The sequence below is a fragment of the Strix aluco genome, chromosome 8 (genome assembly GCF_031877795.1).
Source record: "Strix aluco isolate bStrAlu1 chromosome 8, bStrAlu1.hap1, whole genome shotgun sequence".
In the NCBI taxonomy this organism is placed as follows: Eukaryota; Metazoa; Chordata; class Aves; order Strigiformes; family Strigidae; genus Strix; species Strix aluco.
In genome coordinates, this window is record NC_133938.1 from 31,477,341 (window position 1) to 31,502,322 (window position 24,982).

Below are 24,982 nucleotides of genomic sequence, written 5' to 3' on the forward strand. Positions count from 1 at the left end.
GGGAAGGCCCCAAATGCCACTCTCAGCTGGAGCAGGGGCTCTTACCAGTCCTTCCCTCTAAGCCTGGCAGGAATGATCAAGCTAATTAGTTAATTAGCTGCCATTGAGACTGATTGAGGATGAGGGCTCTCCCTGTGCAGGTGCCCAGCCTACCTGGGAACCTGAGCTCTCGGGGTTCCTAGGTGGTTTTAGTTTTCTTGGTCTGTGTGTGACACATAATATGCTGTCAAATGTCTCGAATGCTGACAGTGTGTTCAGGGCTCATGTTTTCGCTCTGAAGAATATTTAAGATGAGTTTTCATGTTTTATGTAGCTCATTTATTACTTGCATTTCTGCCATGCAGATGTGATGAGAGATGAGATGGTTTAAATTTTTTCTCTTGACTGGAGCGAGCCCTTTCAAACTCCCCTGTGCTGTGACATGATGCTTAAGACATCTCCACAAAAAAAGTATGTGTGTATATATATCACATTTTTAGGGGGCTAAAGCTCAGAGATGAACAAAGCTTCCTATTGATGCCATTAAAAAAAAAAATAACCTCATCTCAGAAACAATTAGAAACAACATAAATCACCTAAAACCAGCTTCAGGTACTGAAGCCACCTGGATTTCTCCTCTTAGGTTACAAAGATTTCTGATGAGGCTTGGCTAATTATTCTCACCTGTTGTATTTAGTGTGGAGGGGACTGGCCTGCTATGGGAGCCCCAATGAGCTGTGCAAACACCCGGAGGGCATGAAGAAAAATGTTTTCCACCTAATCTTGTTACTGTGACAACAGCAGTGAAACCTTTTAAAGCGGAAAAATACAATTTTTTAAAGAGATATTGCTGTCCCTTCAGCTCTGTCTGACAAATGCTATCTGTAGTGTGTGCCTGCTTCGAAATAGTCCTGCAAGCTTGATGGCAGTACTGTGGCAGGGAGCTTGGATTTCCAAGAAAGCTATGAATCTTTTTAAAATAGAAATTTCTTGACTAGAAGCAATGTAGTTAAAGGGTTACCCTTTTTTTTCCCCTGTCTTTCTAGCCCATCTGGTCCTTTTATCTCTGTTTTTATTTCCTTCGCTTTTCATTTCCCAGCTCCTTCCCCTAGCACTCTCTTCCAACACACTCTTCTGCCTTTTCTTTTAAATTGGTGTTCCCCAGCTGTCCATTTTAAGCTACTTTTGCTTGAAGCTTGATGTTCCTGGTAGTTTCTTGCATCTCCTTCCCTAGCATGGAGCAGTACAGCATTTCCACTCATCTCAAACACAAGCATCACAAGTTGCAGCTGCTTTTATGCAAGTCAAGCTCCCAAGTCTTCCTCATGACCCAAATCCCGCAGGTTTGGCTGGCAACAGAAGCCTGAGAAGCTGGGGCTGCTCTCAGCCTCTTCATGTGGTGCTGGCTGAACCCTTGCAGGTTCCCAATATAAATTTATTTGGTTGCCAGAAAACAGTTTGGAAACATCTAGCAGTCACCTCTTGGCTAGAAACCTAAAATTACTAGCCATTAGTCAAGTGGAAGGATGAGGGAAAGGCTGAGGTACTTAATGACTTCTTTGCCTCAGTCTTTAATAGTAAGATCAGTTCTCTGGGTACCCAGCCCCCCGAGCTGGAAGACAGGGATGAGAAGCAGAATGAAGCCCCCATAATCCGAAGGGAAATGGTTAGTGACCTGCTACAGCACTTAGACATGCACAAGTGTATGGGGCTGGATGGGATCCACCCAAGGGGACTGAGGGAGCCGGCAGAAGTGCTCACCAAGCCCCTCTCCATCATTTGTCAGCAGTCCTGGCTAACTGGGGAGGTCCCTGTTGACTGGAGGTTAGCAAATATGATGCCCATCTACAAGAAAGGCCAGAAGGAGGATCTGGGGAATTACAGGACTATCAGTCTGACCTCAGTGCCAGGGAAGGTTGTGGAGCAGATCATCCTGAGTGACATCTCATGGCATGTACAGGACAACCAGGTGACCAGGCTCAGCCAGTGTGGGTTTGTGAAAGGCAGCTCCAGCTTGACAAACCTGATCTCTTAGGACAATGTGTCCTGTTTAGAGAATGAGATAAAGGCTGTGGATGTTGTTTACCTGGACATTAGTGAAGCCTTTGACAGTTTCCCACAGCATTCTCCTGGAGAAACTGGCTGCTCGTGGCTTGGATGGGTCTGCTCTTCGCTGGGCTGGATGGCTGGGCCCAAAGAGGGATGGTGAATGGAGTTAAATCCAGTTGGCAGCTGGTCACGAGTGGTGTCCCCCAGTGCTCAGTACTGGGACCAGTTCCATTTAATACCTTTATCAATGATCTGGGCAAGGGGATCGAGTGCACCCTCAGTAAATTCACAGAGGACACCAAGCTGGGTGGAAGTGTTGATCTGCTCAGGGGTAGGGAGGGTCTGCAGAGGGATCTGTCCAGGCTGGAGGAATGGGCCAAGGCCAACTGGATGAGGCTCAACAAGGCTCAGTGCTGGGTCCTGCACTCGGGGCATAACGACCTCCTGCAACACTGCAGGCTTGGGGAGGAGTAGCTGGAGAGCTGCCCAGCAGAAAAAGACTTGGGGCTGTTGATCAACAGCCAGCTGAACATGAGCCAGCAGTGTGCCCAGGTGGGCAAGAAGGCCAATGGCATCCTGGCTTGTATCAGAAATAGTGTGGCCAGCAGGACTAGGGAAGTGATTGTGCCCCTGTTCTTGGCGGTGGTGAGGCCACACCTCAATTACTGTGTTCAGTTTTGAGACCCTCACTACAAGAAAGACATTGAGGTGCTGGAGCACATCCAAAGAAAAGCAATGAAGCTGGTGGGGGGCCTAGAGCACAAGTCTGATGGGGAGCGGCTGAGGGAACTGGGGGGGTTTAGTCTGGAGAAGAGGAGGCTGAGGGGAGACCTCATCGCTCTCTGCAACTCCCTGAAAGGAGGGTGCAGAGAGGTGGGGATGAGTCTCTTTAACCAAGTAACAAGCGATGGGACAACAGGAAATGGCTTCAAGTTGTGCCAGGGGAGGATTGGATATTAGGAAAACTTTCTTCACCAAAAGGGTTGTCAATCATTGGAACAGATTGCCTAGGGAAATGGTGGAGTCACCATTCCTGGAGGTATTTAAAAGATGTGTAGATGTGGCCCTTAGGGACACGGTTTAGTGGTGGACTTGGCAGTGTTAGCTTAACAGTTGGACTTGATGATCTTAAAGGTCTTTTCCAACCTAAATGCTTCTATGACTGGGGACTTAGATGAGGCAATGCTGAGCTGGACCCCAGCTCCATCCCACCCAAATTCTGCTCCAGACAGCAGTCAGTGGGACAGATGTTATTTACTTGATCCGTGGCTGAGTCTGGAATAAACCAACAGCTCAGCCAGCAGGTTTTATTTATTATTATTTAGGAAGTGTGAGGATGTATAAAGGAGGATACTTATGGCATTAAAAAAAAAAAAACAAACCACCACAAGAGAAATATCTGGCTTTTTTGATCTCAGAGGGCTGCGTACTCTATCTCTTGGGTGAGAGAAGGCACAAGAGATGGGGAAGGTGACCCTCGGGGTTGCAAAGAGCAGCACACACCCCCCCCAGAGCAGACGAGGGAGTCAGTCTGGGGCGGAGGGGGGGGGCTGCCCTTTGCCCGCTGTGGCGGCCGGCGGCCCATGTGGCAGTGGACTTTGGCAGCGGCGCCTGGGGAGCGGAAGAAGGGCCCTGGTGGCCTCCGAGCAGGTGTGTGCGGCTGCCGCGGGGGGTGGATGGTGGTGGGAACCCCTGGCTGACAATTAGGGGGGCCCTTGGTGGGACCAAAATGATGGGTGCCTGGATGCTTGTGCCTGGGGGCTATTTAACCCTGGTTTCACCTAGAAGAGGCACAAACTGAGCCACCTTTGTTCAGACCTGTGTGTGTGCCCCTCCCAGCCCTGAAACGACCCCAAAATGCCTTAAACTTTGAGTGTGAGGGGGTGACAAGTGGTTCAGACAGCATCTGGCTATCTGCCCGCCTTGGGGAGGTTCGTGAGCCTTTGTGGTGGAGGCAGCTTGGGTACTGATGATGCAAGAGGAGACATGGGGGGCTTGAGGGTGGCATCCCCCCTGCCAGCAGCTGGGACTTCACCCACGTGTTGTCCTGGGCTCTCCTTAGGGTTTTCTTTTCTGTGTGGGACCGTAAAGTAAAGTAAAGTAAAACTGGTGTCTGCTTGAACTGCTACGCTCTTGCTGGAGCTGAAAGGCAGGAGGAAATCCCTGTTTCCACCCCATCTCATGGCTCACATGAGCAAAGCTCCATTTCTCCCTGCCTCCATCCCTACTCATTTCTTCCAGAATAATTCTCCTGGTCCTGCTCATAGCTTTGCCAATATTCCTTCTCCTACCATGCATAAAATGAGGTTTCACCACCTTGTCACGGAGGTAAAGCTGATTTCTCACCTGCTTGGGGAGGCTGTGAGTGGTGGTGCTTTGCAAGGCTGGCTGGCATGGCGGGAGGATGCTACCTGGGTGATACCTCTTGCTACACGAAGAGCTGGGTGCCTGTTGCTTTCAAAAATGGATCATTTCATCCTGGTGTTTTAAGAGGAGCTTCAAGTTTAGACAGATGTAGAGATGGTTTTTCTTTGCCTCTGGGCATTTTGGAAAGGATGCTGGGTTTCCAGCAGGCTCCTGAAAGCAGAGAGTAGGTAGCAACAGGCTTCACAAGGGGCTTTGCAGGGGTGATCAAACACACTGTGACTCATCTCATTGCTTGCAGGCCACTAAAGCCATTTGGGACTTAACTTCCCCTCCCACCCCAGAACCAGAGAGGATCTTGCTGGCAAGCTTGTGATGGACCCCTGGGCCCCTGCCCGGCCGCCCCAGCCCTGGGAGAGGCAGGCAGCCTGGGGGCCGTGGGGAGAGGCACGCCGTGGCCCCCCGCCGCAGCCTGGGCGGCAGCTCCTCCGCGTGGGACCCCCACCTCGGCCCGGCTCCTGGGATGGGACCCACCCCCCCAGCCACCCCTGGGATGAGGGCCAACACCCCCGGAGGGACGCTGCCCGCAGACCGGCATCTCGGGCTGAGCACTATGAAAGCAGCTACCCCAACAGGCCGTACTCCAGGTGAGAGCTGCCCAACTTTGCGATGCTGGCACTGAGCCACCTCCTTGTAAACCTTCTTAAAATCAGATTTGACCATTTCACTACTCTCCTGGGCTTGCGACACGGGTCCTGCCCTTGTAACTGCACAGGGGAAGCAGCGAGCAGCCTCGAGGAGGCAGTGCATGATTAGGTGATGTCCGGCTATTAATGCAGCCAGTGACTTCTATATTTAAGGCTGTGTAGCAGTTGCAGCTCCCATTTCTTCTTACAGCTGTGACTTCTGCGGTTGCCGTTTTACAGGCTTCGTCTTGGTCCCAAGGTGCATTTTTTCCTGCAAGTTTGATGAAATGCAGTTCTTTTTTACGAAGTGCAAGGTGAACAATAAAAATACAAATGGTAATATAGGAGCTTGCAAGCTCAGCTGCTGCAACAGTGGAGGACGGAAAGATAAAACGTGGGCTAGAGAATGCTCTCAGTGCCGAGAGCAAGCTTCGAGTGCTCCAGCAAATTTGGGTTGATTTGCCCAAGTTATTGCCCTCTGCGAGTTCTGGTGCGGATATGCAGGGTTTTGTGCTGAGGTTGTATGACGCTCGCACCGGGAAGGGGGGTGTTACACGGGGCTGACCAAACCACTGTGTAAATTGTGAAGGGTTTAGGTACGCAAGCGTTTGGGTGGGTGGTTTAGGTTGGGGCTGGGTTCTGGTGTCGGGGGGACCTGCTGAGCTGTGTGGTGGACACAGCAGCTCCAGAGTCTGGTGGAGACGATGCTTTTGGGGGACTTCTCCTAAAACGTGGGTGAAATTTGATCCTCGGGACAAGTCCACACCATCGAGCTGAAATTGGGCATCACCTGAAACTGCAGGGCACAACTTTCTCATAGATGGGAGTGGGAAAGTATCCAAACTTCCTGCTGCTCCTTCCAGGCATGATGCAGGACCAGTTTCTGGCCCTGCCGATGAGCAGAGCACCTGAGCGGGGGTGTGCCTTTATTTCCATCACCCTTTCTGCCTCTGAAGGTCCCATCTGGGACATGAGTCTAACCCTAGATGTGGTCCAGAACCTGCAGCGGTGCCCTTTCTTTCTCAGATTAAGTATGTTGGGTTGCATTTCAGGCAAGGATATGAAGACCCTCACTGGCAGTATCCAGCAGCCAGCTACGGGGATGACTACACCTACCAAAGCCACCAGCGGCAGCCGGTGGCCTGGCAGAATGACAGAGGTATGGGCTTATCCTTTGGGTCTGGGGATGGAGGGAACTTGCTTGCAGGAGAAGAGACCTTTCTCCAGGATGGGTTCTTCCCCCAGGGCTTGCACATCCCCAGGGCTTTCTCCTCCTCACGCTCCTGGTCTGTCGGTGCTGTTCTCCCCATGCAGCACTGCCCTCAGTTTGCACTCGGGAAATGTGAGCAGGAATTAGGCGCACCCAAGGGAATGTTTGATCTTGATCTCCATGGCTAAAAACCTGTGTCATTCCCGGTTCCAAGGTGAACTCGATGCTGATGGTGCTGTGTGATCTTGGTGGCCGGGGCCTTGTTTTTGCTGTTTGTGGAGTTCTTGGGCTGAAGAAAAAGGGAGGGAGGAAAGAGGAAAGGACATCAGAGCTGTGTTGGCAAATGTGCACAGGCCTTTATCATCCCTCCAATATGTCGGACTAATTTGGAAGCAAATGGGGTGTGCATGGAAAATTGCTTGACTCATTGCTTTTCTTTTGCAACTTCATTATGGCCTGTTGCTCTGGAGGGGCAATGCTAAATCTTGATTCTCTCCCTAGACCTGAGACAGGGAGAGCCTTACAGCAAGAGTACCAATTACCGGGACCAGCACTACTACAGGGGTTACCACCCCAACCTGGCCGTGACCACCCTGGGACAGGACAGGTAGGGGTGGGGAGTCTGGGCATCACCTGGTGCAACCACCTGCTGCAAAATTAGCAGGTTTGTGACTGGTGACCAAAATCTCTGACCTTCATGGTGCTGCCTTTTGCTCCCTTCTGCAGGACGCAGACCTACGGCTCCTACGAGGAGAGATACGACTCGACTGCCCGGCCCGAGTGTGCAGGGGGAGAAACCCTTGGCAGCCATTTGGGAGAGGCCAGTGGCCAGCTTCGAGAGGTAACCTCAAGATGGGCAGGGGTGGAGGACAAAAGGCTTGGGGATGTCCCAGAGATCTTGTCAGAAATCTGTGTGTCCCTCCTCCAGCTGGGAAGAAGGCTGAAGAGAAAAGGGCTGCTTTGCTATGCTGTACTCGGTGCTTAACAGTCTCTGGGGATTATTATAGTGGGTTATTAGTATTTATGAACTCTCCATCTGCTGGGCTGTTTTTCCTCCAGGCATAGGGCTCTGCACCACTCCTGCACAGGACTGAGAGCAGGACAGAAATCCAGGCTTGGTGGGCTGCTCTCTTGCATCTTCCCTAGGTAGCCAAAGCTGTGTGTCATTTTCAGCTCTGTCCACCAAGGTCTGCTCCATCACACTCGCCCCAATCACTGTGTTTTGCCAAGAGAAAATGAAAAGATCAAAACCACCACAGGAGCTTTGATCTGCTCCTGGGCAATGTTTTTTCGGGCTCCCAAGCCCTGTCTGCTGGCTGTGTTGAGGAGTCCATGTTAGGGCTAGGAAGGCTGTTGAGCTAGACCAATGGCGGATTTAAATTATTTTAAAAGCCATTGGGTATTACCAGGGTACGTGCCATGATGAACCTACGGTGATGAAGAGAATGAGCTGCTTGGGAATCATCTGTGCTGTGCTTCTCCCACTGGGCACTTTCACTGAGCAGCAGAGCCTGTCCCACTGCCCTGGGAGCAGAAAAGCAGCGGTGTCCCTAGTTCCTCAGTCAGGTTTGTGTTTTCTCCCTTCCTTGCAGCCCTCAGGCCAGCCCAGCCTGCTCCTGCAGTACCGTGAGTCAGGGCTCAGCTCCAGCGGCTATGAGCTCAGCCAGTACATCCGTGATGGTGCCGACCACTACGACCCCACAATTTCGGGGTCCTGGAGCCTGGCACAAGCAGGTGAGGTGTGATGGGGTCCTGGCCCGCTCTGATAAGGCAGGAACAAGGAAATAAATGGCTGGAGTTAGGAGATTTGCTGTCTTGCAGTCTGGACCTTTCCTGGAAGAGGTTGTGCAGGCACAAGGCATGACTGGGGTACTATGGGGTGGGTGAATGGTCCGGTGGCTCTGCCCTGGTAGGTGCAGGAGCTGCCATGCATGCCTTCTGTTTTAGGGGACAGTTCTTGCATAGGGGGGTTGGTGAGAGGGCCGGGTTGGGACATGGTTGTGTCCTCCATACTGGAGGTGGTGTGGGGTCAAGTTGAGGAGACTCATGGTGGCCTGTGTGTCGTTGCAGAGGAGCCCTTGGTGTCCACCCCAGCTCCGGTGGTACCCTTCAAGTTCTCACTGCCGCACGTCGCAGTGTGCCTTGGAGCTGGAGGCCAGCTGGTGCTGGTGTGTCCCCACAGCCCTGCAGAGGGGCAGCTAGCCCATGTTGAACTACACAGCCTGGAGGTATGACACAGCCCAGCACCCCAGACTGCCCTCGGTCCCCTTGCTGGAGTGGCTCCTTTTGCCCTGAGGAGAGGACTCATCACCCAAACAGCCTCCTTAAAGCCTGGTCTATCTCCAGCCCCCTCAGACCCTTGAGTCTGCATCATGCCAACCTGTGCCTGGACATTGCTTCCAGGCCTTGCATCCTGCTCCTTCAGCTCCGTAACCTTTGTCATCTGTGACCTGTTCAGTCTGATAGGGAGAGATGTGGTCCATACCTCTCTGAAGGATAATTCTGCTAACCTTTCTGAGGTGCTCCAATATAGAGGCCATATCCATCCCCTGAGCCTACCACAGCATTTCAGTCTCCTCTTTTGCCTTCTAAAGGAAGCAGATGCCATCTCAACAGACATTTCTTTCCTAGACCTTGGGGTCCGTGTGATGGTTTAGGGTCTATGCTCTGGGGTTACCTTAAGACAGCACAGAGAATGGGTTCACCAACAGTGCTGAACCCTTGGCCAAGGCACTGACTTTCAGCTAGACCAGCTGGGGCTGTCCTGATTGCTGGAGTCCAGCTGCTGAACTTGCTCTTGTTTTTTAGGTAATCCTTCATGACACGAAAGAGCTGGAGGAGCTACAGGCCTTCCCGGGGCCCCTGGCCAGGTATGCCGCACCAGCAGGTCCAGGACCTGTGTCCTCCTGGCTGTGCTGGCATGGCTGGCCTGGGAGCACCTCTCCTTTGGGAGGAGACATGAACTCAAGGCAGGCTTTAGGGTCCCCATGGTTTTGAGATATCTGCAAAGGCCAAGTCTAGGTTTAGATTGGGAGTCCAGCCCATCTGCTGTGGTGTAGGTTGGTTTGGATTGTGGGAGATGGCTTTTTTGAATATTCATAGGGTGTGGGTTTAGTGTGGTTTGTATGTCTGACCTTATTTTGTACTCATGTCCCAGAAGACAGATTTTTGGGAGATCTCTTTGGATGTCTAAAGCCCTGGATCAACCTGCGGTTTGGCTTTTCCTAAGGCTTTTGTCCCCTGAGACTGTTGAGATGGCAATGTCACACTCAGTGTGCACCTTCATCCAGTGTGAGCCTGGGGATGAATCATGGTGTATTGCATCAGGCTGTCTTTCTATTGTGCTGGTTACACCAGCATGTCTTCTGGCCACTTGTAACCAAAGTGGGGAGAGAAAAGGAGCGTGCAGAAGGAGGAAAACCAGAGAAAAAGAGCTGCGTATGCCCAGAAGCTGTGTAGAAGACCTAGAGGTTACCACCTGTGCTGAAGGGGATATTGGGAATATCCATATGATATGTTGGTGTAATGGAGTGAGGATCAGCATCTCCCTCACTGATCCCTCTCCCCTGGCTGATCTTGTCTGTCAGCCACCTTCTCTTTCCAACTCTTTGATTTATTTTTTTTTTATTGTATGACAGCAGTTCTGCCTGGTTCACACATAGCTTAAAGGCTTCTGCTTCTGTTTCAGACCCAAAGGGTTTGTGTGGTCACAAGCATGTCTTTCTCCCTGCACTGTGCCAGTTAGTCAAAGATACTGCCTGTATTGTGCCTGCCCCTACAGCCTTGGATATCCATGGCTGTAACAGCAGTGCAGCTAAGCAAAACTGAGCCTCTTCTCAGATGGATGGATGAAAGTATTATCAGGAGGGCAAAGAGAGTTTGCACGCCTGAAACACAGAAATCTGCGAAGAGTCATAATGATGATGAAATTTAAGCATTTTTGAGCTTGGTGTCACTAGGGCGGTATGTGGTTGTTGACACAGGATCTTCTCTGTCTCTCACTTTGTGTCTTTGGCATGCTCATCAGTGAACCTGGGGATGTTCTGAGTCTGAATGATGTCCTAGATTGCCTTGGCTTTCTTTTGATGCCTTTCTTTGCTGCTGTAGGGAAGATCAGCACAAGGCAAATGTGATGACATTCTGCCAGTGGAAGATGGCCACAAGCTGTGATCTCTCAACACAGAGAGGCAGAGATTCAGCTCTTCTCTGGAAACTCCTGGTCCTCCTCTGCCAGCAGAATGGGGTAGGTGTCCCATGGGAAGGAGCTGACTCTCTTGTTCTTAGAAGTGAAACAATTTATATGCCCCTTGTGTGCCTCTTGAACCAGTTGCTGTTTTCAGGGGGGTGTACCTTAAAAGCATCCCATTCTCACAGTAGCATCAATCAGTTTAGTATTGCCTGGATATTTGGAGCAAACTCTTCTACTGGATTGCTTTTCATTCTTGTGAACTACCAAGAGCTCAATGCTACAGCAGCTGTGAAAGGGACTGTTGCCACCTTCGCCAAGGAGCCAGCATTTATGCTTAAAAGGGGATTATTCCCTTAACCCAATGAAATCCTCCCAATCTAATCTGTGGCTCCTTGTTGGAAGCAGATGAATGCGATCTTCAGAGTGAGTGCTGTGAAAGGTCTTGTTAGTTCTGCTGAACCCTTTGCCCTCCAAGACTGTGAACTGGTGGCCAAGGCTGGTCTTGTTGGGGAGGTGTGCTGGGACAAGGATAGGCTATTGGACTGGAAGCACCGTCAGCCTTCACTTATGGGGCAGCCTCCATGGACTTCGCTCTTCACTTTCCCTTTTGCAGTCCATGGTGGGCTCAGACACGGCCGAGCTGCTGATGAAAGACTGCAGGCGCCAGGAGAAGTACAAGAGGCAAAACCCCACAGCAAACCTGATCGGCCTGACAGATGATGAGTGGATGGCGCGTCAGCCAGGGACGCTGGACCTCATCACGGGGGAAGTCCCTCCTGTTGTGGAGACACAGGCACAGATAGTGGAGAAGTTCACCAAACTCCTCTACTATGGCAGGAAGAAAGTAAGCGGCGGGTCAGATCCAGGACACAGGGATGACTTTTGTGGTATCAACCCTGCAAGCTGCTTGTACAACAGGGCTTAATGGCAGTGATTTCCCACCACTGGGAGCTGGGATGGGGCCTTGAATGAAGACAAGATGCAGAGGCTTTTACCAGCACCGCAGGTTTAATTGCAGCTATGTGAGTGTGTCCAGAGAAGGGCAATGAAGCTGGTGAAGAGTCTGGAGCACAGGTCTTCTGAGGAGCGGCTGAGGGAACTGGGGGGGTTTAGTCTGGAGAAGAGGAGGCTGAGGGGAGACCTCATCGCTCTCTGCAACTCCCTGAAAGGAGGGTGCAGAGAGGGGGGGACGAGTCTCTTTAACCAAGTAACAAGTGATAGGACAAGAGGGAATGGCCTCAAGCTGCGCCAGGGAAGGTTTAGACTGGATATTAGGATGTATTTCTGTCCAGAAGGGGTTGTTGGGCATTGGAATGGGCTGCCCAGGGCAGGGGGGGAGTCCCCATCCCTGGAGGGGTTGAAGAGTCGGGTTGACCCAGCGCTGAGGGATCTGGTGGAGTTGAGAACGGTCAGTGTGAGGTTCATGGTTGGACCAGATGATCTTCAAGGTCTTTTCCAACCTAGATGATTCTGTCATCTCAAGGGATACCAAAGGCACAGGTTCGATGCAGAGAAGCTTGGGTGCTCAGCCTGGGATCCCACAGTGGGGGCCTTGAGAGCTAACAGGCAGCACAGACCTGGTACTCCAGGAAAGACAATATTACTATGAAGGTCCCAGTTCTTGCCATCATGGCAAGGTAGAAAAATAGAGGGGCCTTTGTGAATGTGGAAGAGTTTTTTTTGGAGGGTTTTAGTTAAAATCAGAGCAGTCATCAGAGCTCGTCTCTGAGCTGGATGAGCAGAGGGTCCCCTGGCAGCTGAGGAAGGTGGGGGAGTTAGTGGAAACTCTTTTTCTTCTCCACTGTGGCTGCAGGATGCTCTGGTCTGGGCCATGAGAAACCAGCTGTGGGGCCATGCCCTCTTCCTCTCCAGCAAGATGGACCCTCGAACCTACAGCTGGGTGCTCACCGGGTAAGTTGGAGAAGCAAGGTCTGATTCTCTGTGACTGGCTTTGCCAAGTGTGTTATCCCTTTGGGTGTCCTCAGCTTTCAGCACTGAAAAAAGAGCATTGATTTCAGATGGACCCTCTGAGAGAGGGCAAAGGGAAGAGGGGGCATCCATCCAGATGGGCCTGAGTTCTTTGGACATCCCGAGGAAAGAAGAAACCAAGTGGGGGCTGGAAAGCAGAAGGAAAGCCATTCCCTGGAGATGTGGGGCGGATTTATTGAGCCTTTGGCTTTGCCCCTGCTGCCCTAGCAAAGGCAGCCATCGGGGTAGGGCGAGCTAAGCCATCCTCACCGTGATCCAGCCTGGTCTGAGTTGTTCATCCCACTTGTATGATCGTTTTCTGGTGGGATTAACGTACTTAGTCTGGATCAGGTTGATCCCTTCGGGGAGAATTAAACAGAAATTTTCTGTCTTGTGCAAACAAAATCCTTTTAAGGAGGTTTTATCCAGCGTTGTCCTGGAGACTTGCCTGCTCTGGAGGTAATGCAGATCATCAGCCTGGTGGGCTGATGTTCTTTTCTGTCATCTGTTGGAAGTCCCTCAGGATTTCCTGGGGTGTTTGGGATATGCCCTTGGAGGTGAATGAGTGTTTGGGGTCCTGGCATGGCAGCCCTATCTCTGCTGTCTCCTCACAGGTTCACCAGCACACTGGCCACCAATGACCCCCTGCAGACCCTCTTCCAGCTTATGTCAGGAAGGATCCCTCAGTCAGCGCTGGTCTGTGAGCAAGAGGCTGGCCCCGACACGTGTACCCCTGTGCTGTCACCTGCCTGTGACACCCACCTTGTAATGACCATCTCTGCTCACTTTCGCTCTCCTCTTGTCTCCCTCCAGTACTGTGGGGATGCCACGTGGGGAGACTGGAGGCCTCACCTGGCCGTAATGTTGTCCAACAAGGTGGGAGACATGGAGCTGAATCGCCGAGCCATCATCACCATGGGAGACACTCTGGGTGAGCTGAGGCCATTGTGAGCAGTTCTGTTCCCACTGCCTTGTAATGGTGGGTGGACATGCTGGCGTGGATGTGCGTCGGTGCTGAGATGGGGGATGCGTGTCTGTACCCCCAGAGCTGCAGTGCCTGTGTGGTGGCAGGGATGAGGCGTTGATAGATCTCGCTGCCCTTCGTGCTGACAGATAAGTCGGGCTCAGGCACAGCCATAGCTGCTCTCATGGAGACACCTGGAGCAGCTGGACCCGGGGAGCGCATCTGTAACTGTGGGAACTGAGGCTTTTTCCTGGTGGCAGGGACTCCTGGGGATTTCATGCCAATAATGGCACCCTGCAGAGTTGAAGCTGGAGCTGGACCCTGCTCAGGCTCCCCTGGTCCTACCACTAAACCTAAACCCTCTCCGAGGTACAGAAAACAGCAATTGGGGTAAACAGATGAAAAACAGGGAGAAAGGAGGTATCAGGGTCTGCATGGACAGGGAAGAAAAGTGGGGCAGTTGGATTTGGGTTTTCATGTGAGCTGGGAGGCCTCCAAAGCAATGCTGAGCACACAGTGACCTCTTTCTCTGGACTAAATGTTTGTCTCTGGACTAAATGTTTGTCTTTTTTACCTCCCATCCAGCTGGCAGGGGAGCAGTTGAAGCAGCTCATTTTTGCTACCTGATGGCAGATATTCCTTTCGGTTACTTTGGGGCGAAGGCAGACCGCATGGCTCTGCTGGGCAGCAACCACCGGTGAGCGAGCCCAGGAGGCGGTGCTCTTGCCAGAGCAAAGTGTCCTACCTTCTCCCCATCCTAGGGATCTCACTGTTATGCAAAAGCAATCCCTGTTTGTGGGGTTTTAGTGCTCTTATTGTGAGCTTTGCTCTGGGCCTCTCCAGCTGCACACTGGCACAGTGGTGGAGCTGTGAATCTGTGTGTGGGGCTGTCTGGGGAGAGAGCTCTGCTGCTGTTTGCTGAATCTACCCCTGTCCTCTGCAGTCAGGCGTTTGCCCAGTTTGCCAGGACAGAGGCCATCCAGCGGATGGAAATCTTCGAGTACTGCCAGCAGCTACGACAGCGTGAATCCTTCCTGCTTCCCTTCCAGGTAGCCGACATGCACAAACACATCTGGTGCAGCAGCTCAGACCTGCCCCTAAACATGCATCCATCCCCCTGAAGCCAGCCATTCGGACTGCTCTCCAAGGCTTGTCCCCTCACTGAGCTTTGGGAGCGATGGGGAGGCTGTCCCGGCTGAGGGGCTCCTCCAGGGCAGGGCTTTGGGCAGGGCTTGGGGCATGGTGTGTTTGATCAGTGCTTGCTCAGGTCTGGTTGCCTTCCTACTCTCTGCGATTATAATAGGTAGGCTTTTCACATTACAAATAAGCACCCAGCTGCCGCTGCCTCGGGCGCTGCACAGATCGGGTGGATAAATGAAGGTGGTGGGCTGGCGTCCTCTCCCTGCTGCCCGTCTGCTGGCTCTGGTCTAGTCTGGCCTTGTGACAGCGCTGTGGTTTGGGGAGCAAGGCTGGATGGCCCCATGGGGATGGGTGGGGGTGTCCCTAAGTCGCAGGTGACCTCTGGGTGATGAAACCCATGATCCAGGGTGCTCTGAGTCATGCTGGGATGATGCCCTTGCCTGTGGGTTCCCTCTGTCATGGCATATCTCCTTGCTCACCTATTATGTCTGCTCTGCTTCCCTCTCCCGAGGCGTACAAGCTCCTCTATGCCTCTCGCTTGGCCGACTACGGGCTCCCAGCCCAGGCCCTGCAATACTGTGAGCAGATCGCCACTGCGCTCCTGAGCCAGGATCTGGCCAGCCACCCCGTCCTGGCCCAGCAAGTGATGAAGGTGAGTCTTGTCCTCGGCAGGGTGTGGTACCCATTCAGGACCTGGTGTGGTGGGAAACATTCTTGGGGTTTCCCGTGACTGGGGGTGCTTGGCATCTCTGAGCAGCCCCCCAGGGTTTGCTGTCTGGTGTGTGCCAAGTACAGCAAAGCCAGCACCTCCATGAGGTCTCTAATACCCATGGATTTAGGGTAGAAAACAAAGGAATTGCATTGACTGCCAAGTAGGAGCAGAGTTATTTGGAAGCAAAGGATGTTTTTTATTCTGGAGAGGCTTTTTGAACTTCTAAATGGCACCAACTTAAGAAGCTCAAGTGTGAGTGCTTGACATTTCCCCTCCGGCACATCATACCGTAATTTCATTTACCTGACAGGGGCTCTTTTGGGGTGACAGTGAATCGGAGCATGTCCCAGCTTGTAGCACTGAGCCCAGCTCCTCTGCTTCATGAGCTGGGGTGGGGTGGGGTGAAGCAAAGTGTCCCAAGTCCCCTGGATAGGTCAGGCTCTTGGGAGAGTGGATCTGCCCACTCCATGCACATCACCAGGGCAGTGCTGAGGCCGCTCAAAGCCTTCCTCTGTCAGGAGGACGGCAAAAGCCACAGTGCTGTGAGATGAGAGGCAGCGAGGATGCCTGTCTGAAGCGGGTGCTGCAGAAATAGTCCAAAATTTGGCTTGCGCAGCCCCCCCACCCCGTCGTCAAAACCTATTTACTGTCTAACAGCCTCTCAGATCTGCTGTTCTGCTGGGGATAATGCTTCTCCTGGGAGAACACACTTTCATCTGAAAAACTAGTGCATTTGTAGACGCTCTTGTCTTTGATGTTTTAGGCTGTGTTACAAATTATGATACACATTAGTGTTTGATTAAGACTTCCCCTCTTTTGAAGCTGGGGACGATATACAACCAGGTGCTGGTTCATTAATATTGAATCAAAGTGCACATTAGCTTTTGGATTAAACATTCCCCCCGTTTAGGAGTAATCATGCTTATAATTTCCTCTTTCCTGCAATTGATTTAGGAGGAACACATGTGTGTTTGCAAAGTGATGGGACAGTGGGTCTGTAGGTACTGCAAGCTCCTGGCTGGGTGTTGGGTTACTCCACTCTCCATGGCCAGTCTCTGTGGCCAGTGCAGCTGCGTGGGTGATCTCTAGGTGTAACCTCCTGGAGTTAGGAAGTGTGTTTTGTGCTGGTTTGGACGTTGTCTTAAAAAACTTTGGGAACAGGAAGAACTGGCTGATGGGGACTGGTGTGGGAGGGATAGCCAAGACTTGTGTGGCTGAGCTGCAACGTCACCTCTAGACGGCTTGTGGTGGCCCTTGATGTGGCAGCCTCATAGCAAAACATAGAAGATAAATGGGTGCGAAGGAGCGGGGAGGGAGCTTTATAAATGCCTGAGAAATGGGTCGATACCAGTAAGAGAAAATTCAGTAAAGACTCGGATAAGAAGTGGTGCTTTGAGCGTCATCTCCCCTCATCCAGCTGTCTTAAAACTGGATCCTTGTCTAAGCAATTTCTCCAGACTGGGATTTAGCTCTGCAGGGAGCCCTCCGTCTCACCCTGGGCTGGTGGGATGGGTCGCCCCAGAAGAGCCTGTTGCTTTGCTGATGGTAGCTGGAGCCGCATGTTGTTATGATGGCGGCAGCCAGGGCAGCACAGACCCTGCTCTTGCAGGAGAAATTAAACACAGAGCAGCAATACTGCCGAGAGGGACCTGGGGGAGATAGTGGAGCATGGAAAAAATACCGAGCAGCAGCATGATAACAGGATGCTCTTGCAAAAAAGAAAAAAAAAGATCCAATGTTATAATGTTATTCTGGGCTGTGAGAGCAAGAACGGCATGTGTGAGACAAGGAGGTGATAATCCCCCCATGCTTGGGTCTCGGGGGTCTTGGCTGGGGCACCGTGCTGTGTTTGGGACGCTGCGCTCGGAGACAGGGACAAATTGGAGCAAACGCAGAAGAGAAGAGCAGGGGTGATAAGAGATTGAGGGGAAATGACCTCTGAAGAAGGCCTCGGGGTTATTTTTTCCAGGCAAGATATGCTGGGGGAGGAAGGGGTATGGGGGATGTGATAACAGCCCTCTGGCATGCAGGAGGCTGCTTTTCAGGGGATGGTGCCTGACTGTCCCCGCAGCTTCTGTGGGAGCAGGAATCAAGAGGCTTAATTTGCAGTAGGGAAGATTTCACTTAGATATTAAGAAAAAACTCTTTAGCTCTAAGGACATTAAACATCAGGACAGGCTGGGGAGGCTGTGAAATCTTCTCCTTGGAGATTTGTAAGTGCAAATCAGACAAACATGGGCTGGTGTGGGCACACAGGATTTTCTTGAGCATTGGCAGATGGATTAGGTAACCTCAGAAAGTCCCTCCCAACCCTGCATTTTTGTTGTTTTCTGGGTGGTTATTAGTGATGGTAACGTTTGTTGCAAAGCCAGGTGAGGAAACGGCTGGGTGAGTCCTCGGCTCAAACCCTACCAGCTCCCATCCGTCCTTGTAGGGTAGGTGAGGGGTTGATGCACAGCCCTGGGAGCTGGGCTGTTTCCAGGGCTCCTGGTGGGGTGTCCTGCAAACCTGCTGGTGCTCCGGGCTGGCTGTTAAGTGGGATTAAAGGTGTTCGTTTCCCTCAGAGGAGAAAAGGATGGTAGTGGTTACCTGCCTCTCTGATGGGAAGAGCCTCTTTGACATTGGTACTTTGACATCTCTGGAGGTAACTGAGGTGGCTCTACTGAGAGGCACTCTGCAGGGCACAGGATGGGCCAGCACCTCTCTGTGGCAATGCAGGAGAGGGAATAAGTCTTGCACAAGAGGCTGGTATTACTTTTACCCCTGTATTATGAAGAAGTGCAGCTCTGGCGCTATTTTCCCCCGGGCCTGTGTGCCTGGCCCTGTGCAATTGCTGCAAGGGCTGGTCTCTTCCCTGCGGAGATGAGATGTGTGACAAGCTCTGTTGCCCTCCTGGCTCCACAGCTAGCCGAGCGGCTGAAGCTCTCTGACCCTCTGCTCCTGGAGATGCCGGAGCAGGACCAGATGCTGGAGCCTGACTGGCTGGTACAGCTCCGAGCCTGCTGCCGGGAGTGGGAGGTAAGGAGGACAGGGGGTGCTGTGGGGCAGCTGGTCTGTGTGGTGGTTTGTCTGCAGGAGCATCCTCTTCCTCTGCCCTGAATCCGAGTGGATGGGTATGGAGGTTCCAAGGCCGTTGTTACTCAGGTGCCTTTTCCCTTGGCTCGTGAGCTCAGAGGTGCGGTCTCTGCTGTGGGACCTGCAGCTTCAGCAGGAGGGTTGCAGATCCCGAGGGTGTGAGCAGTGAGGGCTAAAGAGCTTTGTGCGGGGCAAAATACTCCTTGTCTTGGCTCAAGGAGGGCAGTCAGGGATGGTGGGTAAATGACGATCTCCTCTTGCAGTAAGGATGTTGCAGAGGATACTGGTGAGGCATCACCTTGCAGATGTGTGCTCTTGAGTCCCTTAACTGTGTTCTGGTTCTTGGATTAATGCTCTTCATTCAGGTTTCATGCCTGCTTTTGGTTTTGTGCCCTTTTCTGCCTCCCGTTTCCCCTCCTGCCTGCTCTCAGCAGGGCGGTGACGCTGCAGCTCCCTTCACTTGCAGGAGAAGAGCTGTGACGGTGCTGGTACGGGTGTCATCTATAACCTGGGCACCCACAGCTCAGGGTGGGTTGTGAGCCCCAGACCCACCAGCACCATGCTTTCCATGCTTTTCCATGCAGCACCATGCGCTTTTTTTGTGGCTGCCTTAGTCTTTGCCCTGTACCACCCCTTTTTCCATCTGTTTTATCATGTTTTCCCTCTGACTCCTTGCAGGTGGAAGATGACCCTCGTCCAGAGGTGACACCCACTCAGCCAGGGCTCTCCTGGGCTGCCGCATCGATGGCAGGTAAAGAAAATGAAGCAGCAGGTTGCAATCATTACAGCAGGCTTCTCCACATGTGGAGCTGTGCTGCCGCGGGCTGGGAGGCAGCTCCCTGCTCCCTGGAGCATTTCTCAGCAGCTGCTCCTTGCTCCTTACATCCCCCCAGAGCTCAAAATTTTGCTTCTGCCTGGACGCATCCCTCTAGTGCGGGGATGCCAGGGATGAGCTGCAAACCGAGGGGTTGATGCTCGTGCCCTCCGTACCAAGTCTGAGTAATTTGGCCTAATTACCGCAGCTTCGGGAGTCCCTGTGGGCGCTGCGGGAGGAGAAGAAGGGGGGCTGGCGGTGGGTGGCTGGATGAAGCACGTGCCTCCTGGCTGAGCCTTGGGGTAGACAGCCCGGTTCCCAGGCAGTCCTCTGAGGATGCAAATTGGAGCTGAACGAAAGGGATTTCACACTTGCAAAGATTCGGGCAGGAGCTCATCCCTCTGCATGCCAGGCTGCATGCAGCATGCCTGTTGGTGAAGCCTCAGCGTTTCCCCTTCCCCACTGCCTCTTTCATCCCTTTGCTTTGCCTCTTGATGACTCCAAGAATCCCCCCTCCAGTGACAGTCCACCCAGAGGGTCAAGAGACATTGAGATGAGGACATGACCCTCCCGTGGGTGGCTGTCAAGGGAAGGGCTGGAGAGCTTTCCTTTCCTAGCTGGTCCATCGGGATGCTCCATGGACAAGGCAGAGGCTGTTGGCCCATCGGCGTTGCTTCACAGCCATCAGCAGGATGCCCCGCCACAGCTCCTTGCTGCTGCCCCGATCTAGCTTTCTGCTGGGAACACCGGCACCGATGGGTGGAGAATAAAGGCTGGTGCAGACAGTTTAAAACATGACAAATTCCTCCAAGCCATTTCTTCCTATCAGCTTTCCCTGCTGCTGCCAAATGCCTCTTCAAAGAGCTCTCCCAGGCAGTAAAAAGGATCATCAATCCTGATTGCCTTCTGCTGCTATCAGGGCTGAGACTATGATCATCCCTCCCTGGAAAAAAAGTCACAGGTATGACAGGATGGCTTCTCCTAGTGGCCAGGTCTGCTCCATGTGGTCTCTGCAACTCTTTCCTGATGCTTGGCCCTTTTGTTCATTGAGAAGGCCATCCTGAGTCGCCATCTGAGGGGCCTGCACGCAGAGAAAGCTGGCTTGGTGCTGAATTCACCCACCTTGGAAAAACAAAGCCCGAATGAAGGTGCCAAGCTGGGATTCATGTGGTCACAGCAATCTCCCTCTCCATCCTTACAGTCTGGGCTGTTCTCACTGACTTTTTCTGGCTGAGCCTGCCGGGCAGCATCCATCCTCCTCCCTGTGGATCTCGAGCATCTCCAGGCTGTGCAGGAGCAGCTCATGGGTGTGAAGCCAACCCAAGGCAGGCTGGAAGTGATGCTGGCAGCAAAGCAAAGGGTTTTGTAACACTGCATCCAAGAGGTGCCATACTCTGTCCCCAGGCTCAGATCCATAGAGTCTGGGTCCTGCCTGGCCATGACTCACAGTGATGGGAGAGAAACTTCCCAGTGCCCGGCATGTTTCTGGCCGGAGACTGCAGAGCTGGAACAGGCACCTGGGACCAAAGGCAGCGTGCTGCCTGCACCACGTCTAACATCAGACAGAGCAATGTGTGTGTTAAATAAAACAAGCCCCACTTGCTCAACCCGCCTTTCAAACAAAACAAACCACAACCCTGAATAAATCTGCCTAAAGCAAGAAACTCATCTGTGGGCGCTGCTGTGGAAGGCTGCAGCTTTGCAGTGCTCAGGGTGTGCAGCAGGAGTGGAAGCAAAGGCTGGAGGCACTGGGCTCCTTTGAACTGCTGGTGTGTGCTGCTTGTGCTTGGTCTCTTTGCTTCTATAGCATTCCTCTTCTGAATTTGTTTGCAACCTCAGGCATGTTCCCAGGAGGTTTCTCTCTGGTCTTTCACAGCCCACCTTCCTCGAAGCCTCTGAAAGGTCCCCGCTGCCACGCAGTGCCCTGCCTCCTCCCTCACCCGCGCGTGGTCCCTGGGGTCCCTCCTCACCTCCCGGCTCCCACTGATGTATAATGGAAAAGGCGAGAATTCTGTGTAACAGCTCGATGAAATTATAAACACTGGAGTAAACTCCTGAGGTGTGGGGTTTTGTGGTTGTTTGGGGTTTTTTTGCAGATGGAGAACCTGGCCTTGAGCTTCCCCCAAGTGAAGGCCACCAGTATGACCAGTGGTACCAGCCTGTGCCACCCCAGGGACCCAGCTCCCACCAGGACGTGTCTCTCCAGCCCCCAGTACCTGCTCAGGTCGCAGCATCGCCGCTGCTCAGTGTTGGGCAAGAGCTGCAGCCCCCTGTGCTCGGCCCAGGGATGGACACCCCTCCGGGAGGGGATTTTGCTGAGGCCCCTCCGCAGGTGGTGCCACGCACAGGTAAGTGCTCCAGCCTTGTTTCTATGCAAAAATGCCTGTCCCCAGTTAGTAGCAGTGGGATGGCGTGTCCCTTGGGGAAGTGTGGTCCCCTATGGCACGTGTGCCACTTCAGACACTGCTCCCTGCCAGCACTGCCTTCACCCAGCGCCTTGTTTCCCTCCAACCTTGCCCAGATGTGGAGCCACGCATGTCCCGGCACTGTGTGTGCAAACTGCGTCCGCCAGCGCTGGCTGCCCTGGGCAGGTGGGGCTTCATTTTTGGCAGACCTCGCCCCAAGCAGCAAGGGAGGGCAGCCACAGGTCGGCGGCAGTGCTGTTGCTTCCCTGCCAGGTGGGAAAACCAGCTTCACATCCAGCAGTGCGAGGCAGGTTTCTGAGATGCACCAGTACAGCACCTCGTGTCCCTGGTGCTGGCAGGGACAGGGACCAGAATGGCCTTATTGCATCTCTTGAGGGGACATCTTGGCCACGTGGCCTCACTCTGGAGTGGGGTGATAGAAGCACTGAAAAGCCCTCTGAGACATGGCAGGAGCTCCTTGGGCCAAACCCTGACTGCATCCTTCCCTCTGCTCCACAGGAGAAGCCGGGGAGCCCTGGGGCACCCCTCTGTTCCCAGGGGGGGTGCAGCCATCCCTCCCAGCAGAGCAGGTGAGTCAGAGGGGTTAGGGACACCATCCCGTTGGGGGTCCCAGGGGCACTTGGGACTCACTAGCTCGTCCTTCTGCGCACTTAACTTGCACGGAACCCCCCCATCATGGTGCCGGCCGTCCCCTCGGGGACCTGACAGGTTGGGGTAGCCCTCTCCAGCCTCCTACCTCTGGCACCATGGGCTTCCTGCTGCACCCTGCTGTGGGTGCTATCCCTCCCCGCCTGCTGTGTAAGGGATGCGGGGGGTCCCTGGGGACTCTATCCGTCAAGCCTGGCATGGAGGAGTCCCGGGGATGTTCTGATCATGCTTGAGGCGGCTCCTCTGGGAACACCAAGTGGCAGCTCCAATCTCTGATGCCAGGAGGAGTTAAAGGCAAGGGCTCGGACCATCTCGGAGAGCTCCACCATCTCCTTGGAAGATGACAGCCGGCCTTCCTCAGAGAGTGCAGCTGAAGACACTGCTGAAGAGCCGGCACCAGCAGAGGCAGTGAAACCGGGTGAGGATAAGGTGAGCATGCCAGAGCTGACATGAAGCCTTGTGTTCTGAGCTTGCCTGTCCCTGACCTGGGCAAAACAGTGCCTGCTCCCAGCTGGTGCAGGGGGCATCTGGGTGGCCCTGACATCCTCCCCTTCTCACCCATTTCCATTGACTGTGACAACCTCCATTTCCCAGAGCTCTGGATTCAGGTGGTTTGGCTGGTTTCGGTCGAAGCCCACCAAGGAAACATCTCCTAAAGCTGTGTCTGAGACAGCCCCGGACTCCCCCACACCGGGACTACAGGTAAGAGATGAAAGGCTGTCCTGTCCCCAGGTGACACCCAGGGCTACAGCCATGGGGACAGGTGACACATGTCCCCCTTCACCCACTATGCATGGCCATAACCGTTCTGTGTAGGGATAGGGCAGGACCGGGAGCCCTTTTAGCGTGGAAGTGAATCCTTGATTAGTAATAATTGTAAATTTATAAAGCCTCTTTGATCTTGGAGGTCCTCCGAGCGCTTGGCAAACTCTGTGGGGATCGTTTGCCCTCCGCTGGAGCGGAAAGCAGCAGCTGCGAGCAGCACTGCTCAGGCAGGTTGTAGGAGATGAAGGGAAGGAAAAACCTCTTTAATTGGAAGTGCAGCAGAGACAGGGAAGCAGCCATGTGTGGTTACCCCAGTCCTGGCTGAGTCCTTGGGGTGTCACATCCCCAGCTGCAGCTGGATGGTGGGCCTGGAGGCAGATGTTAGAGCGAGATCCTCTGCTGGAAGTTTCCTCCTGGTTGAGAAAGACCTACAGTCCCAGAGCAGGAAATTTTGAGAAATTCTTCCAAAGCTAGCTGTCGATCTGAGGTACAGAGGGGGACCTATGGACCCTGGTGGCCCCTTACCCTGTACACAGGCTTGGTGCCCAGCCTCCTGCCTAATTTTAAGCTCTCCAAGTTGTTTAGCTTTGTGACAGGGGTTGCTTGCCCTCACCCTGTAGCTCCCCCTTAGCTTGGGTGCATGTAGCTCTTGGGGTACCTCTCCAGCAGGATGGGTGCATAGTGGTACCCCAAAAGCACGGTGTGATATCGTGTGCAGAGGTCTTCTTGCCATGCAAGGAGCTTCTGCTCTAAATGGGTGGATGTCGTTTCAGGATCGGACGTCGCCATCCCCACCCGATGCCCCTCTCATGGCTGGGACAAGCCCTTTGGCTCAACCTCCCTCCAGAAACCCTGGTAAATGCTGCGTGGGTCCCCTCTCCCCGTCAGCCTTTTAGAAGCTGCTCCTCTTAATTTTAAGGGTTTTTTTTTTTCTTTGGTTGGATACCCCAGGAGGACTGCAAGGTGAAAACACCTTTCCTGTTACACCAGTGTCCATTGAGATGAAAGGCTCGTGGGATGCAGATGGTGGGGAGTCAGCAGGAGAGCAGGTGAGGAGAGGAGGGGGGTGTATTCCTGTGTGATGGGGGTGGTCCAGGACACCTCTCTGCTTGGCGTGGCTCTGAAATTGGGGGGTAGCTGTTAAGTTTCTCTCCTTGCACCCCTTCCAGACCGGCTCCCGCAACTCTCCCCCACCGGTTGGGACAGTCCCTCTCTTCAACCCTGTCCAGGTCTCTCAGGTGAGAGCATCATCTTGGGGTGTTGCTGGGTCAGGCTGGGGGTGGCTCCTGGCTTTTTGGGGGTGGGGGGGTGTGACTCCCTGTTTTGGGGGTGATGCCAGATTGCAGGCAACCTGCTACGGGTGGGGGGATATAGGGGATGCCCAGCTGGGGTATTAAGGGTTTGGTGTTTATAAGGAAATAAATTGGGGGAAGACAGCGATGGGGAGGGTGTGATAGGGGAGGGAATGGCTGGGGGGTTGCAGCTCCATGTTTTGGGGTACAACCCTCCCTTACATCATCTCCTTCTACTTCCCAGCTCGCCGCTGCCTCTCGACCCAACCAGCCCAGGCTGCTTTCCCAGCGGCGCTACCCCCCCGCTCTGTGACTGGAGAAGTCTGGGGAGAGGATGGCAGAAATCAACGCTGTTTTTTAAACAAAATGGTGTTTGTGATTATTCTCACCTGGGGTGGCAGAGGCTGGGCCCGAGGCCCCGGACGACGCATCGCGTCGTCCGGGGCCTCGGGCCCAGCCTCTGCCACTGGGTTGAGGGGTTAAATGATATAGAATGGGGGGTTTTGGGGGGTTAAATTATGTAGAATGGGGGTGAGGGACAGGAAAAGGGTGTCCGGGGGAGAGTAGTCTGAATTGGGTTGTAGGGCGATGCCCCACCTCACCCATTGGACTCAACTGACGCCGGCCGTGAGTCTGTCTCAAAGCACCGCGGGGCCACGAGCATCCGCCGAGCTGGGCGGGAGGGGGAGCGAGATCCCCCC

The 24,982-nt window shown here is 53.4% G+C and overlaps 1 protein-coding gene across 1 annotated transcript; it reads left to right on the plus strand.

Moving 5' to 3' along the window:
* The first annotated feature begins 4,767 nt into the window (after positions 1-4,767).
* Positions 4,768-24,648, plus strand: SEC16B (SEC16 homolog B, endoplasmic reticulum export factor). The gene is made up of 25 exons (XM_074831689.1): positions 4,768-5,039; positions 6,131-6,237; positions 6,790-6,895; positions 7,015-7,129; positions 7,881-8,022; positions 8,359-8,516; positions 9,097-9,158; positions 10,396-10,531; positions 11,091-11,321; positions 12,291-12,388; positions 13,060-13,141; positions 13,259-13,376; positions 13,995-14,106; positions 14,353-14,458; positions 15,061-15,201; positions 18,166-18,279; positions 19,015-19,087; positions 21,247-21,498; positions 22,075-22,145; positions 22,507-22,653; positions 22,819-22,926; positions 23,763-23,844; positions 23,941-24,038; positions 24,159-24,227; positions 24,526-24,648. Exons 1-25 carry the CDS (start codon positions 4,768-4,770, stop codon positions 24,592-24,594), a joined length of 3,069 nt encoding a protein of 1,022 aa, XP_074687790.1. The 3' UTR covers positions 24,595-24,648.
* Positions 24,649-24,982: the final 334 nt, after the last annotated feature.

What these genes read in the sequence shown, in the direction of transcription:
- SEC16B (XM_074831689.1), top strand. Translation starts at nt 4,768, where the DNA reads ATGGACCCCTGGGCCCCTGCCCGGCCGCCCCAGCCCTGGGAGAGGCAG. An exon ending in TTCCCGGGGCCCCTGGCCAG is followed by an intron (nt 9,159 to 10,395) that starts GTATGCCGCACC and finishes TTGCTGCTGTAG; the next exon opens with GGAAGATCAGCACAAGGCAA. An exon ending in GGCTGCCGCATCGATGGCAG is followed by an intron (nt 19,088 to 21,246) that starts GTAAAGAAAATG and finishes GTTTTTTTGCAG; the next exon opens with ATGGAGAACCTGGCCTTGAG.